The sequence below is a fragment of the Phaethon lepturus genome, unplaced genomic scaffold (assembly GCF_000687285.1).
Source record: "Phaethon lepturus isolate BGI_N335 unplaced genomic scaffold, ASM68728v1 scaffold30108, whole genome shotgun sequence".
NCBI classification, from domain to species: Eukaryota; Metazoa; Chordata; class Aves; order Phaethontiformes; family Phaethontidae; genus Phaethon; species Phaethon lepturus.
The window spans coordinates 21,190-36,668 of NW_010558808.1; the positions used below are offsets into that span (position 1 = coordinate 21,190).

The window sequence follows — 15,479 nt, forward strand, 5'->3', positions numbered from 1 at the left end:
AAGGATAGTAGCAATTACCCACAAAACATTTTCATTGAAAGAGTATTCCTCCTTTGATACTTCAAAAATGAAAATTGATATTCATAGCCACATTCTACCTAAGGAATGGCCTGACCTAAAAAAGGTAATAAGAGTTTAGATATTCAGTGCCTTATGTTACCAGAAATCATTTCTGCCAATGTAATTTTTGAAAGAACAATGAATGAAGGAGTTTTGTCTAATTGGATTTTTTTTTTTCAGATATAAGATATTTGTATTGCATTACTTCGCAAAGCAAGAGTCCCAGTAAGAAAGGAATGGAAAACTGGGCTCTGTTTCTTGCTCTTGATTTAGTCTGAAGCCATTCTTATATTTTTGCTTGATTTTTGGTGAGACCTAAAATTGTCAAATGATGTATAAATTCTGCTTTCTTGATAAAACCAGAGCTGTCAGGTTACCATATCCAAATATTAGACAAGATGAATGTTACCTAAGGCAAAAGTAATTCACATTTTATACCACAGTGAAAGTCATTAACTTCAATAGGAGTGGGGTCATTCTAAGTATAGTTAATTGATGATGATGATCATTTTACTAATATCTGTTATTTTTTCAGTTACTGGAAAGAAGTATCATATTGTATAAAAAATACAAAATCTCAGTTGTCAGAACACTGAAGCCATAAAGTCAACTTGTCTTAACTTTGAATCTTTGCATGGTATTATTATTATTCTTCAATGACATAAATTTATTCTTGTCAGTAATAACTTTCATGATCCTGTGAAAAATATTTGAGAATGGAATGCATTATTTAGGTTTTCATGTAATAAATCTAATCCTTTTCTTATTTCAGATTATCAAAAACCAGGTAGTTGTCTCATTCTGAATTAGGTTTTAGAGTTATTGCCTATATAATTAAAATCATAATTCAATATAGAGATGTCTGATCACTTTTTGACTCATAAAGGATCACATCTCCAATGTTACAAAGGATACCGAAAAAGACCACCTGAAACTGTATTTATATGTAGTTTATACACACACATATATAAAATTAATTGCAATTAAAAATGGCGTTCAGATTGCCAGGATAGCTATTTTTTGTAACTCTCTAATATTTCCATTTATAATAAAAAATCAGAGTAGAAAGAAGAAAACCTGCATTGTTTCTTCTTTCCTTAGTGTAATTCTGTGTTGGTTGTAGTTTGAATGAACATTCCCTGTGTCTGACAGTAGTATGGAATCACTTGATTTCATTGTGCCTGGCTTTGACAACAAAAGAATACCATTATTTCAGCCATGCTTTTAGGCATCTGACATGCTCCCTGAAACTTCGCTTTACACTGTACTTTTCTTTCACTTAACTATTTTGAGGTTGATGATAGTAAATTCTCAGGTAGGTGTTTCATATGTATTAGCTCTGCTTCTCTGATTTTAGATGTGACCGTCCAGTATCAGTTCAATATTAGCCGGAGAGCAGGTGGAAAATGTAAACAGCATATTAGAAAAAAGTAATGAGAAAACCTGGCATTAAGAACATACATAGGATTGTTTCTTCATTAGTAGTGAAAAATAACATCATTATGCATAAAACCTCCTGGAAAGGAATGTTTGTTTCCTCGTTTACCTGGGAATTTATTTTTACACATCTATTTGAACTTCCTATTAGTAATTATAAGAGCTCCTCAGTGAAAAATACATATACACTGGATAATGTAGGTGAGATGAGAGATGTAGTTTAGAACAATAATGTCTGTTTTAAATGGATAGGAGGTTAAATATCCAGAGGACAAAGACGGGTTGCTCTTCCTTGTTTCAGATTTTGTTGTCCTTGTTTGTGCAGTACTCCTATAAAAACATCAGTAAAATTCCTTCATTCTGATTTTACGTGATTTTACAAGTGTTTTTTTGTCTGTGTATACTCTAAAAGGGCAATAAATTCACTGAGATATAATCACCCCCAGAATCCCTTGATATTTACAGACGTACAGCAAGGCTGAATTCACTACTGTTAGGCCCTGTAGGCCACTGTTGCATTTATTTAAACACTGATAAAGAGGCAAATACCAAATTTTTAAAAGTTAATTTCCACCTGTTAGTTTTTGTTTTCTCTGTTCTAAAGATTGAGCAATTCAATGGTTTATTAATGAGCCCAGAATAGAAAACCCTCAGAATTCTCTCCTCTGAAAATTCAAGCCGTTAACATAGTCCTATACATCTCACGCATGGAAAACCAATGAGGGAATCCTAACATGCACACATAGTGCTAAACTTTTCTTTCTTTTTTCCAGCTTTATAAATACTGAACCTTGAACCTATGACTAAAAAGTGCTATTGTCAAGATAATTATTTAAGAGCTTAGAAACGCGTAATAAGTATGAAAATGTATAGAAATAAATGAAATAAGGACTGACAATACATCCAACTAATAACTATGGGGAAGAAAAAAGAAAATAACTTCAAAAACAGACCAGTGAGTTTCTCTATTACCTACATGCTCCTTGAGCACCTTTAAGGTACTTATTTTCTGCACAGCTTACAATTGCAGTTCACATGGAGGGGGTAATGGCTTTAAACTAAAAGAGGGCAGATTTAGACTAGATATAAGGAAGAAATTTTTCACAATGAGGGAGGTAAAACACTGGCATAGGTTGCCCAGAGAGGTGGTAGATGCCCCATCCCTGGAAACATTCAAGCTCAGGTTAGATGAGGCTCTGAGCAACTTGATCTAGTTGAAGATGTCCTTGCCCACTGCAGGGGGGTTGGGACTAGATGACCATTAAAGGTCCCTTCCAACCCAAATGATTCTATGACTCTGATTCTATGGAGCTAGTGAAAACTTAAAGTTCTCATTAGGTGTCACTCACAAAATTTTACCCTAAATTTAAATATTTTATATATCTATACCTATAAATTTATAAACTTAATAAATACATAGCTATATAGCCTCGGTTTTTAGCATCTATGATTGGCTGAAGTCAGGAGGCTTGGCTCTGCACACCTACTTTAGGAAAGCTCACAGTGGCATTAAGTAATGGCTTGTTATCACAGGAAATTCAGGACTGTATTCAAATGCTTACACTTCAGTGAAAGAAATGCCTGCTTTTACTCAGTTGCCTTTGAAATGTTTCGTTACAAAAAATGGGAATTCTGAGCATTGTTTTCAGTCTATTATGATACTTCAAGATTTCCTTTATTTCTAATTAATAATTTACGAAAATAAAAGGAAATCAGCATCTTTTGTAGATTTGGGGTTTTTTGCATAAAAAATTTTTAATCTCTCTGGAAGAATCAATGAGCATCTAAGCTTCTCCTTTTTAGCTTCTCTTGGCTGTTTAAATATTAATAGACAAGGGACTGACCTTCAGTTCTGCTGCTGAATCATGGAAGCTGAAAAGTGGAATCAATACATCTTTGTGCTAATGATTAACTGATCACAGATTGGAAAATCGTCGGCTCAATATTCATATTGCCAAATGCTTGATTTAAGTTTTTTCTGTGTTAAAATCTGTTGTGGTTTAACTCCAGCCAACAACTAAGCCTCACACAGCCACTTGCTCACCCCCCCACAGTGGGACAGGGGAGAGAATCGGAAGGGTGAAAGTGAGAAAACTCGTGATTTGAAATTAAGACAGTTTAATAGGTAAAGCAAAAGCCATGCACGCAAGCAGAGAAAAACGGGATTCATTCACTACTTCCCGTCAGCAGGTGTTCAGCCATCTCCAGGAAAGCAGGGCTCCATCACGTGTAACAGTTACTTGGGAAGGTGGACACCATAACCCCAAACGTCCCCTCCACCCCTTCCTTCTTCTTCGTCCCAACTTTATATACCGAGCATGATGTCATATGGTAGGGAATATCTCTTTGGCCAGCCGGGGTCAGCTGTCCGGGCTGTCCCCCGCCAGCTCCCCGTGCACCCCCAGCCTGCTCGCTGGCAGCCCAGCACAAGAAGCTGGACAGTCCTTGACTGCTCAGCAACAACCCAAAACATCAGCACGTTATCAACAGTTTCTCATCCCAAATCCAAAACACAGCCTCACGCTAGCTTCTGTGAAGAAAACCAGCTCTATCCTGGCTGAAACCAGAACAAAATCATTCCAGTTAGAACCTCAATATAGTAAGCAACTTTAAGGACTTTGAAATCAGTTGTAGAACTTAAAAGTGTTGTTGAACTGGGAGCTAAACATTGAGTTCTACAAACACTGTTAGTCCAGTCCGGTTAAACTTCAGCACTTCTGCTGAAGCCAATGGGGCTACTTGTAGGCTCAAAGCTGAGCGTATGCATAAGTGTTTCTGCTGAATAAGGTACTGCTGGATCATAAGAACTGAGATTTTTATTATTATTGCAGAGTGCTAACTAGCACTGGCTTTTTCTTCTTTCTTTCACAGAGATACGGATATGGTGGATGGGTACAGCTGGATCATCACGGCAAGGTTTGGGCTGTTTGCTGCTCTGCACTGATCTTGTGTTGTGTACTGTGAGTATAAACTCACAGTAAATCTGTTAAAAAGTAAAGTGGCAATAAGGTTGGCTATGTCTTTGATAGAGATTTCTCTAGCGGTCTATCTTCTGTGAAGTAATGTCACTCCAAGTCCTAATATCTCTCAGAGGAACTTTTTCCTTGAGAGGTGAAACTCACATTCTCTTGTATGAACCAGTATCCATTTTTCATCATCATCTCATCTTAACACTTGGAATGGATAGCTCTAAGGAATTCTTTTCAATAAGATAGGTCAACCTACAGCAGATTATATATAGATTTTTTTTTTAGTTAAATGTAGTCATCTATATGACAAGCAAAACCAAAGGGAAGTGGTTTTTTAATATTTTAGATTTTAATAAAAGTTGAAGAACTCAGATGTGAAAATGTCTTCACATCTGAGTGAAAGGGAAAGAACAATTTCTGTAATGTCATGACAAGGAGAACAAGTAGCAGAACAATAAGGACAATCCATGGACTGGGGGAGCATTATCTAGAAAAGCAGGAGCCTGAGGTTTATTGGCAAGTAAAAGGCAGACTGGGTCTGATTTTACTTCACCTTTCTATCAGTGTCCATTCTATTAACTTTCCAAACACACTTCTAAGCTGCATTAGTACAACTGAAACAACATGTCTCCAGATGCCATGAGTCTATGCTAACAGTCCATCTGCATTCAGAATCCATCCTGAATTTAGCAGGATACATGTGTTTACTCAGCTGGGGACAGAACTGGTTTCTTAAAGGCTTGATTCTGATCTTGCTCAGAGACATTCGCAATGACACAGCAATGCAAAACTTCTGAAAACAAGATCAAAACATTGCAGTTTATCTTTTGATAAAAGCATTAAAAAATTATCAGTATTTGTGCTTTTTTTACAACAGGGCACAAGGACCTAAGAGAGGTATGGTTGATATGGCAAAATAATTCCCTCTGTACATTACTGTGTAGGTTAACTGTACAAGCTAGTTTTAGAGATGTTACCTCCGTTACCATAGAATACCCTTGGCATTCAGATATCCCTGTCTATCCATCTCAAACGTGGTCACAGGAAGCCAGCTTCCTCCTGTTATCTGTCAGCTCCCCACTCCTAGGAATCTTTTCGAGACCCTGTCGCTGCAAATGGCCTTGGCCTTCTAGAAGGAGGGAGATTAGAAAGATGGCATTAAAAAGAGTTCTCAGGAGACCTCAGTTCACTTTCCACCTCACTTCATAGGTACCTGTCCTAACTTGAAAAACTTTATCTGTAATTGCCTACTACAGGAAGGTTATGAGTTGTACAGATATGGAAGGGGTAAAAGCATTGCAAGGTATTTAGCCAGATAATTAAGGAAAAAACACGAAGACAACAGAGGCTGGGTAGGTAAGAGAAGAAAGAACAATTTGGATATAGTAAGCTGCAAGACAAAAGATGCAAAGTTAAGAGCATGAATAGCTCAACAAAGAGTGTCAGCACATAACCCACCTAAAGCACGCGAAGAGCGCAAAGAGCTGGCTGACCCCAGCCATGTTACGTAATGGCAGGCTGTGCGCACAGCGTTGTACAAGGGCTCATCTGTCTCCACCTCCTGAAATTCAGACAGGATCTCCATATAGGAATTCTATACTGAAAACTAGAGTGATAAGTGATAGAAAGATTTAGTACTTAGCATTTTCAGGGTGACAGTGCCTCTCCCTATCTGGGTGACCTTATAAAGAAAATAGGACCCAATCCTCTTCATGGTTTCTTTTCATGGCTTGCCTAATTCATTCACTCTCTGTAGAGATTCAACTTTTATTGTCTTTAGAGAAGCAGGTAACCAAGGTATTTAAATATATAGTGCCTGTTAATTTCAGTGGAACTAGATATTCTCTCATCTCCTTGTCACTTTGCAAAATCATACTTCTTTGTGATTGTATATCTGCATATATTAACTTAAAAAAGCTGATAAAATTGATACAACACTGTGTCTATTTATTGCAATGTAATGATATGCACACTGTTGTCATTCTGTAACACGCAAGGCTATGCTGTCAAATGCCTAACAACCATTAATGAAAAAGGACCACAGAATATGAAGGTTGGGACCAAGAGCGAGGAGCAAACAAAGATTATGCAGAAATTTCAGATCTGAGTCTAAGCAGGCATAGGAGGAGAGAACAAGCCACCTGCTGAATCAAAGTGTGGATGGCACAGCTTCTGAGATACATGGTAGGTGCAGCAAGGGGAGAATTGTTGGAGACGTTTTTAGCAGCTCAGCTGTTTGTTACAGGTCCATTGCTAAAATTTCTTCCTAAATATAGTTTGTAAAGGAACTTTGTGGCAAGTCAATAGCATTATACACTCTGCAGAGAATTCTGCCTAGCCTACTTCTGCCTGAAAATGTTGCATGAAAAAAGTGCATGGCAAAATAAAACCCTGTTCAGATATGTGGAGTTGGGGAAGTTATCTCTTAATATTAAAAAAAAGCAAAAGCTTCTCAAATCATTCTGTGAAGAAGCAACAGGGTCAAACTGGAAGAAAATAATTACATGCATTTTTAAAGAAGTGCAATTTGGGATGTGACTGAGTAGTTTAGTGATGGAATAATTTTAAAAGTAGCTTGCTGAACCAAATCAGCCTTCTGGACTTAAATCTTAATTTCCATATAAATTAATTAAAGCCTTAAATATGAGATAATGTTTAGAATACAATACAATGATAGAATTCTTCAGCTGGGCCCTTAGAAAATTGTGTTAACCTTGCAACTAAAAGTCTCATGAGATTTTCAGCACTGCATCCATTGCTTTCGGACCTGAATTTTTTTGTCCCGATCCATGTTTCATTCTTACTACCGCCAAAAACTCCGATAATTGTTTCCCAGTTGAGGTGTCTGAGTAATTTCTCATTTTAAAAGTATCAGGTGCAGATTAGTGGCAATGTCTAGAGACTATGGCAATATGACTCATTTTGCAGTCACAGCGTTGCTGGACCAGATCTTTACATCCTTACGTACACAAGCATGAATCTGTTCAGAAGATGATGTTTTGCTTTCCTGCATAATCAAGCTTTTTGTTGCCAACCTACAATGCTGTGAGCTTAGCCTTGACCTTAGCTTGTTCACAAAGAATTGGTTAATGCAAATGAAACTAATTCCTCAATGAGAACAGCACATGGCTTATTAGAAACCTTTCCTATATTGCAAACCCTGTTCCTGCACTCAGAGAACAACTATTTATCTCAGCATTTAGGTATGAGCACTGTCAAAGTTGCCAGTAAAATTACAGTCTATCTAATATTGTTTTCAGTATTAGCAGAAGAAAATATATATGAGCAGGTTAGCTGCTATAACTTAACTATGTCTGGGGAAGGAATTCATTTGCCTGTGTTCACAGAAATAACAGTAATCCAGTAAAGTCCACACGACCTATTTGTATACGATGCAATGCTCAGTTCTACTCTGTCTTTTTCTCTACTCACACCCCAAATATTTTTCTGTTTATTAGCCAATCTGCAGCAATATGCTGATCTTTTTTTAATGTATTGGAGTGTTTGGCTAGAGTAAACCTTTCTGCCAGGTTGGAAAATCAATTTTACAAGAACCTCAAGTATTTTACGAGAGGATCAGGATTATGTAGTTGTTATTACTGACTCTAATATTTCAAATAATTTTCAGAACCTGTGGTACAGCTAACAAGTAACTTGACAGTTTGCCAAGGCAGCACAGTTAGATCTGTTGAAGAGAGCTTTAGAAAATTAATTAGGGAAGTGTATTTGTGAATGATGTATGAAGTTAATAACAGTCTGATTTCTCAGAAGGAGGGGACAGAAACCCAGCTCTGTGAGTAGTGAAATTTTATTAGTTATTTCTGTTTTAGCATGCTAGTAGGGAATATTCTCATTTAATAGGTTTTTTTATTTAGAAAAATAATCAGGATCCTAAATAAACTGATTTTGTGAGGAAAAATAAAGTGGCGTTTGGAGAGAGAGAGAATTCTGTTTCCAGAAGGGTCAGAAGACTTCCCTGCACTTAGCTTCTATTTACTGTGAAGGTGAAGGAATAGCTGCTGTGTTTTCTCATGTGGTTTTCAAGTTTCAACTGCAGATGCAATGTGTTCTCTGTCCCATACATCTGCTGTGTGACCACCCTTACCCATCGCAAAAACACAGGGTCATGTGGATCTTCTTTCACCCATTTCCAGTTAACTCTATAGTAGCTTCAAGCAACCAAGGAATACTCAGGCCTTGCAAGTATTCATGAATTGTGTCTCATCAATTTGGGTTAGGGTTACATCAAGTGTAAGCCAACAGAAAGACAGTGTTGTCTGTCTTTACAAGTCCATAGAAGCATGGGGATACCTACAAGTGTAACAGGCTATTTACTTTGCTTAATGTGATGACATTGTGCCTACTCAACCTCTTTGGACAATTGATAAAACAACCAAAAATTAGGTTTAAAAAGGAATTTTCCATGTTCATAGTTAAAGGAACAGTATTAAATTTCATGTTAAATATTAAATATTAGTTTAATAATTAATAATTTAAATATTAAATGTCCAACTTTACAAGTTTGGGAATTGGTGGCATGTGGGGAAGGTATTACACTAATTCAAGTAATGGTTTTATAGTACGTTTAGGTTTTGTTTGGGGTTTTTTTCCCCAAATACAAACTCTTCAATAATTCTTTTTTTTCACAAGGAGAAAATGTAATCTGACAACACCATAATAGGTCTCCTTTCGTCCCAGTATCACTGGTGATATGAAACAACTGGACTGAAATTAACAGAGTTGCACAATTATTTCTGTAGTTACTGGAATCATCGTGATGCTATTGACTTTAAAAGAACACACACATACCCAAGGGGAAAATTTAGCACAGATTTAATTAGAGCATTGTTTTGAGGTCAAAATTTGGTTTGAGGATAAATTTGGATTAAGGTACCTGATTTCTTTTCCAAACAAATGTAGAGTGATATACGTTGCAAAAGAAAGGGGATTTTTTTAAATATGAGGAATTAAATCTGAACTATAAATGACTGCTTTATTAATGACTATTTTAAAATAATCTTCAATTTAAAATACCTACTGAATAAAAATAAAAGAACAAAATTCTGTCACTGAATTTCTGTAGGGAGCACAATATACTCAAGAGACTATAAATTAGCATGTACTACTTTGTCACATTTATAATATATGAAAATGTCATTTCACAGGGACAGGCAAAGATGATGAAGGATGGAAAGGTTTTTAGAGTTATTCAAGAGAACTGCTGGGATCCAGAAGTACGGATTAAAGAGATGGACCTATCAGGTACTTCCACAAAGGAATTAAAATCATTGTGTCTCATTTAGAATAACTTCTCCGTTAGTGCATCTGAAAGTGCTCAATAACAATATCAAAATTAAAAGGTTTAGCATACTGATTCATTAGTTTAAATCTGTTAAAAGTCGGTGAAAATTGCTATGCGTTATATTCAGACTGAAATGGGACATGTTCCCATAACTTTCCTCATTTTCAGTAGCTATTTATTGCCCACATGAGCTCACTGATTTTGGTGGGATTGTTAATACGGTAAGGAACTAGTTGACACAAGTAAGGATGACTGACTGTGGACTTCAAAAGGCAACATACATTCCACGTATAAAAGTGATTTACGTAAAAGAAAGAAAAAAAAAATTTTTTGTTCCAAATGTTAAAAAGATTCTGTTTACTCATAGGATTTTTTGGTATGTTTGTTTTCTTTTCTAATTTTTTTTCTGTTTAGGTGTTGCAACTTCATTCTCTATTTTTGCTAGAGGACTCTGAGCCTAGAGAAGTGGTATAACTACTTTCTCAAAAAAAGAGAGTTTTCCTGATTTAGAAAGAAACTTAAGCAGATGCCAAATTTGCAAATTTTATTTCCATCCATTACTTACATGCCACTAAATAAGGTTTGTAAGATGGGAGACTGAGAATGAGAGAAGGAACTTTTAGTCTGATAGTTATTTTTGTTAGTTCATATTAACACTGTAATTCCAAATTACTTTTGTCAGAGAAATATTGTTACCAAAGATTGTTTTTTCTTAGACTGAGGCCTGAATAATTCCCTACATCAGTTTCTCAGTAGACACAACTTGAATATCTTCTCCAACTTTTCATAAGGAATAAACATCTGAGTTACTTCAAAGAGCAGATATTTTATAAGTAGCATTTTTATGGTTACTGTTTCCTATTGTTCCTCATGGGATAGCATGATAGGAGATGCTTTGGGTCATCCTCTTTATGGAGGTTTACTGCAACACACGACATAGGCCAATTTAGGAACTCAAGAGCTGGTGGGCAATTCATGTGAACACAACTTAGATAATTTTCAGCTACCTCATTTTCACCCTGGAGAAGCAGTATTTCAAACCCCAACCATTAGACATTTAATGAGAATGCCAGAATGTCTTTGCAACCTCTCTGAAATATGCTGCCTTGACTAGACTGTAATCATTCCCTGAGTTAGCTCAGGGATTTTGGGGATTACTGTGTGATTCAACCACAGTGCGGATCATGAATAGCCTTTGGGCATCTTTCCCTTTCAAATATTTCCCCCAACACTAATGGCAAGCTTCTACGAAACAATTCTGCCCCAGGTATTTGCTGTGGACAAGGGGGAAACACGGGAGCAATTTTTTTAAATTTTTGCAACAGCTCTCCAGAGAAGAAAATGTATCATAAAGCCAACACCACAGTATTTCTCCAAAAACTAAACAGAGCTCACTTGGTTAAAAAAAAAAAATCCAGAACTGTGTGTTACAGCACCATCTTGTGACTTCTGCCATGAAAATGTCCCCTTCGTTACAGCACTCCAGAGATACAGACATCAGCCAGTTAAGTGTAAAAAAAAGGTCGTAGTGTTTGTGGTTTTCATTCTCACTGTTCTTCTAATGATAAAGACTGTGGGCCACATTGACTCTTTTTCGATTTACAAAGCTGTAGCTACTTACCTCAAAGACCGTTTTCTGTAACACAGGCCGAGATAGATTACACCCCAAAATTCAACCTGCAAACATGGCATGATTTTGCAAGGAGTCTCCCCTGAACAAAACTAGTATCAGTCACTGTAAGGTGTTATTAACTCAGACCGATACCTTACCGCTTGGTTGCTAAAAGGCTTTGTTTCTGCAATGCCCAAGAAGTCTTGCCAGTAATAAGAAATGGTAGCCCATGTACCGAAGAGACTGAATTGTTCTCATAATCGTATGTCCTAGGTCTATTTGGTATACAAACCTGTGTCTTGGTCCACTCAATAAAACAAGCTATCAAGGTAATTGTTTTATAAACAAGCTGTAAAGGTAATTAACATCACAGTTCTGTGGCACAAATCATCACAGTTGTGTTGGTGAAAATCTTTCAGTTAATCCTAACTGCCTTTTCTTATTATTTTCTCCTTTGTAAAATGCTCTGAAGAGGGTATAAAGTAGAGGGTTTTCTGTGCTGATTCTTCTTCCTAAGACTAGTGTCTAGGAATGTTCAGCTTGGAAATTTATCTTTAAGAGTCACGTTAAATTTGCTCAGAAGTGTAAAAATGTATTGAAACCAGATACAATGCTTACTGTGGAAAACATCGTGCATATTCTCAAACATACTAATCAAGTGTCCAGTAGCGTATTGGTGGATAATACGACTTAGGCTGTACTTTGGTATATATGTATATTTGTAGACCTAATCCTTAACCACAAACCATTGCTGCTGTATATAATATTAATGAGATCTTATTAGAGAGATGCCTGAATCAGCTTCCCCTCTTGTTTCCTACTTAAAAGAAGTAGAGGAGGAGGGTAAATTATTTTGTTAAACATCCGAGTGCTCTGGCAAGGTCATTGTCTTAGAAGAAATTTTCTTAGGGTTGGGGTTTTTTTTGACATTTTTTGCATTAGTTGTTTTGTTACTAACAACAAAGTTAAATTTTTTAAAGCATGACAAAATATGTGCATAAATACCACAATCAGACCTAAAATTTAAAAAAAAAGAGTTTTGCATGTAACTATTTAGTGGAGTCCTAATTATTGTTTATTGTTTCTTCTGCTTTTAATCTGCTATGTTTGTTGTGTTCATTCCTGTAACCTGTCACACACAGGTTCTGTTCTGTGTTTGAACAGAAACCAAACAGCATAGACTTAATTCTCATTATTGCTAACATCAAAGTTATTTCTAAAAACAGACAGATTTTCTTATACTTCCAACCTCAGTAGTCCAGACATAGGATGAATGAAACTTAACACGATATAGCTTTGGAGAACACTTAGGAAAACATTGTTTAATAATCATTGTTAACATAACATTGTTTATCTTTAGTCTAATTTACATATTTATTTATTAAATGTATATGATAAACGTGTCCCCAAAGTAAACTTAAGCTATTGTATTCTGTTGGTTTAACGTCACATTCATTTATGTGAGAGTAACATTAAATTGCTATTTTAATTAATAGTACATGTGCATACCAAATACTTCTAAAATCAAAATACTTAGTTTCACAAAATAATCTAGTATACGAGTATGAAAGTGTTCTTTTTCTTTCTACTTAGCAAAAATATTCCAATCCTAAAAAACTGATAAACTACAAGTTTATTATCATGATCCTCAATTAGCATAAAAAAGTTAAATGTTAAATGTAAAATCAATCTTTCTTACTATTAAAACTTTTACTTCCTACCTTTCAAACCAAAGTGCTTTCTTATTTTTAACATTCTACCAAAAAAACATTAATGACTGCTTTTTCTTATCCAGGAGTCACAGTCCAAGTCCTTTCCACAGTCCCTGTAATGTTCAGCTACTGGGTAGGTTCCTCCTAGCATATTTTGTAATTAATATGTTAAAAAATTTTTAAAAAAGAAATGCATTCTCTTATAAATTAGGTGATAAAAGTAGTCACTAGAGCACTGAAATAGATGGGGAATTGTTCTGCTGTGAAAAACAAAAGACAAAAAAATAGACCAGGTATCAGAAGAGCCAGCAGTGTGTCCTGGCAAAGCTCCACTCTGGAGTAAACCCAGTAAGAAAGAATGAGACAACAGAATTTCTGCTGGGGACCTTATGGGGGTAGCTGAAAACTGGGAGAGAGAATTTACACAGCATGAATCCATGGTTAGCAGGTAGACATATATGTACAGATTCCATGAAAGCTAGACATCAATTAGGATTTTCTCATGTAAAAAAAGAAGGAAAAGATACATTTGTGGTCTTGTCCACTCTCTTTTAAATGTGGCCTGGGACTCATTGACCTAGAATGCTTTGAATCTTAAAATTCAGTGGTAAATTTAAATTAATATGTACCCTGCAGAGTGATCTTGAATGCATCAAAGAAATAAAAAGTCTGAGAAGACAAATCATAGCAAAATAATGTTCTGAATACATTCTTGATTTGACTATTTAGCTATGTGTACAAGCTGAGTTGTTATATGTAAACAGATATGTAAAAATCATTGTGTTAAGCCCACATATAAGCAGTACAAGTGATCTTCAGAATTTCTTGTTGGGTGACATATCTTTAAAATTTTATTCTGCTATTTATGGGAATATTTTCTATTAAATATGTATTAGGGGAAAAAACAGGAAACTAACTGTATGGATATTGCAGTTCCCTTATTAGAATTATGACTGTTATCACCTTCTGAATGTTAGAGAGTTTTGCTCATGTTTTCTCTGTAGAATTCTCATGCTCCAGCATCGCATATTTCTTATTTTTATCTCTTCAGCTCCAATAATAGGAGAGTAAATATTCATTGCTATGTTTAAGAATTATATGCTGAGGTTTTTGCATTGAGATAAACAAAAACAGAGGCTGGTTTACACAAAAGACCAGATACTTAAGTGCATCAGCAACCTGGGCTTTGTTACACTCATCCTGAGCAGTAAAGGCAACAAAAGCTGATAAAATATTCAGGGCAAGAAAGAGAACTGCACCCAGAGGTTTTAAAGCGAGGCAGAACTTAGCCATACTGATTTCCAGCCATTCAGTACTGTAAAGTAAATTTTAGGTTCAAACCCTGTCTCTGAATTGTTTGCAGTGACATTTATCCAATATCTTCCAAATGTGGTAACATTTAAGAACTATATTTTAATGAACTATTCTGCTTAATATCTTACCAGGCCAAACCTCAGGATACTTTAGATCTAGCCCAGATATTAAATAATGACTTAGCTGCTACAGTAAAAAAGTACCCCAAGAGGTTTATTGGCTTGGGTACATTGCCTTTGCAAGCTCCAGACCTGGCTGTGAAGGAAATGCATCGCTGCGTGAATGAACTTGGATTTCCTGGAGTACAAATAGGATCTCATGTCAATGAATGGGATCTGAATGCACCAGAACTGTACGATATTTATGCTGTGAGTACATGTTTCTTACCTATAGAGCCAAAGCACCATACAGAATTATGCAAATGGGACCAGAAGTTCCAAACTGAATGTATTGATTATAAAATAAATTTATAGATTGCATTTCTTAAATAGCCTGAGGTCCAGGTGAGGATGGTCATTTGTCAAAATTATGCGGTTTAATCAATGTACATTCTGTATCTGTTTCACAGGTTGTTATAGCTGTCAGCTTGAAATTGATCCATAGAGGTTATTTTTCCAAATGCTCAATTTATTCAAGAATTCTGGTAGTACAGCATTTGGACTATTTGTTTTTATGGTCATATACACTCAGTTATCAACTTCCACTCTTGGAGATGCACGCATTCACAGACTCACAGCATGGCTGAGGTTGGAAGGGACTGCTGGAGGTCATCTGGTCCAACTTGCTGCTCAAAGCAGGGCCACCTAGAGCCAGATGCCCAGGACCATGCCCAGAGAGCTTTTGAGCATCTGCAAGGGTAGAAACTCCACAACCTCTCTGGGTAACCTGTGCCAGTGCTTGATCACCCTCACAGTAAAAAAATGTTTCCTGATGTTCAGAAGGAGCATCTTGTGTTTCTGTATATGCCCGTTGCCTCTGGTCCTGTCACTGGGCACCACAGAAAGGAGCCTGGTTCCACCTTCTTTACACGCTCCCTTCAGGTATTTGTATACATTGACGAGATCCCTGCTGAA

General features: G+C 36.2%; 1 protein-coding gene across 1 annotated transcript in view; it reads left to right on the forward strand.

Annotated features, from left to right (window-relative positions):
* Window positions 1-67: 67 nt before the first annotated feature.
* ACMSD (aminocarboxymuconate semialdehyde decarboxylase) overlaps window positions 68-15,479 on the forward strand; it is a 24,707-nt gene continuing 9,295 nt past the window's right edge. The window contains exons 1-5 of the mRNA XM_010293178.1: window positions 68-124; window positions 4,369-4,413; window positions 9,632-9,728; window positions 13,176-13,225; window positions 14,538-14,774. Of these exons, the coding sequence (XP_010291480.1) occupies window positions 68-124; window positions 4,369-4,413; window positions 9,632-9,728; window positions 13,176-13,225; window positions 14,538-14,774 (486 nt within the window). The remainder of the gene's footprint in view (window positions 125-4,368; window positions 4,414-9,631; window positions 9,729-13,175; window positions 13,226-14,537; window positions 14,775-15,479) is intronic.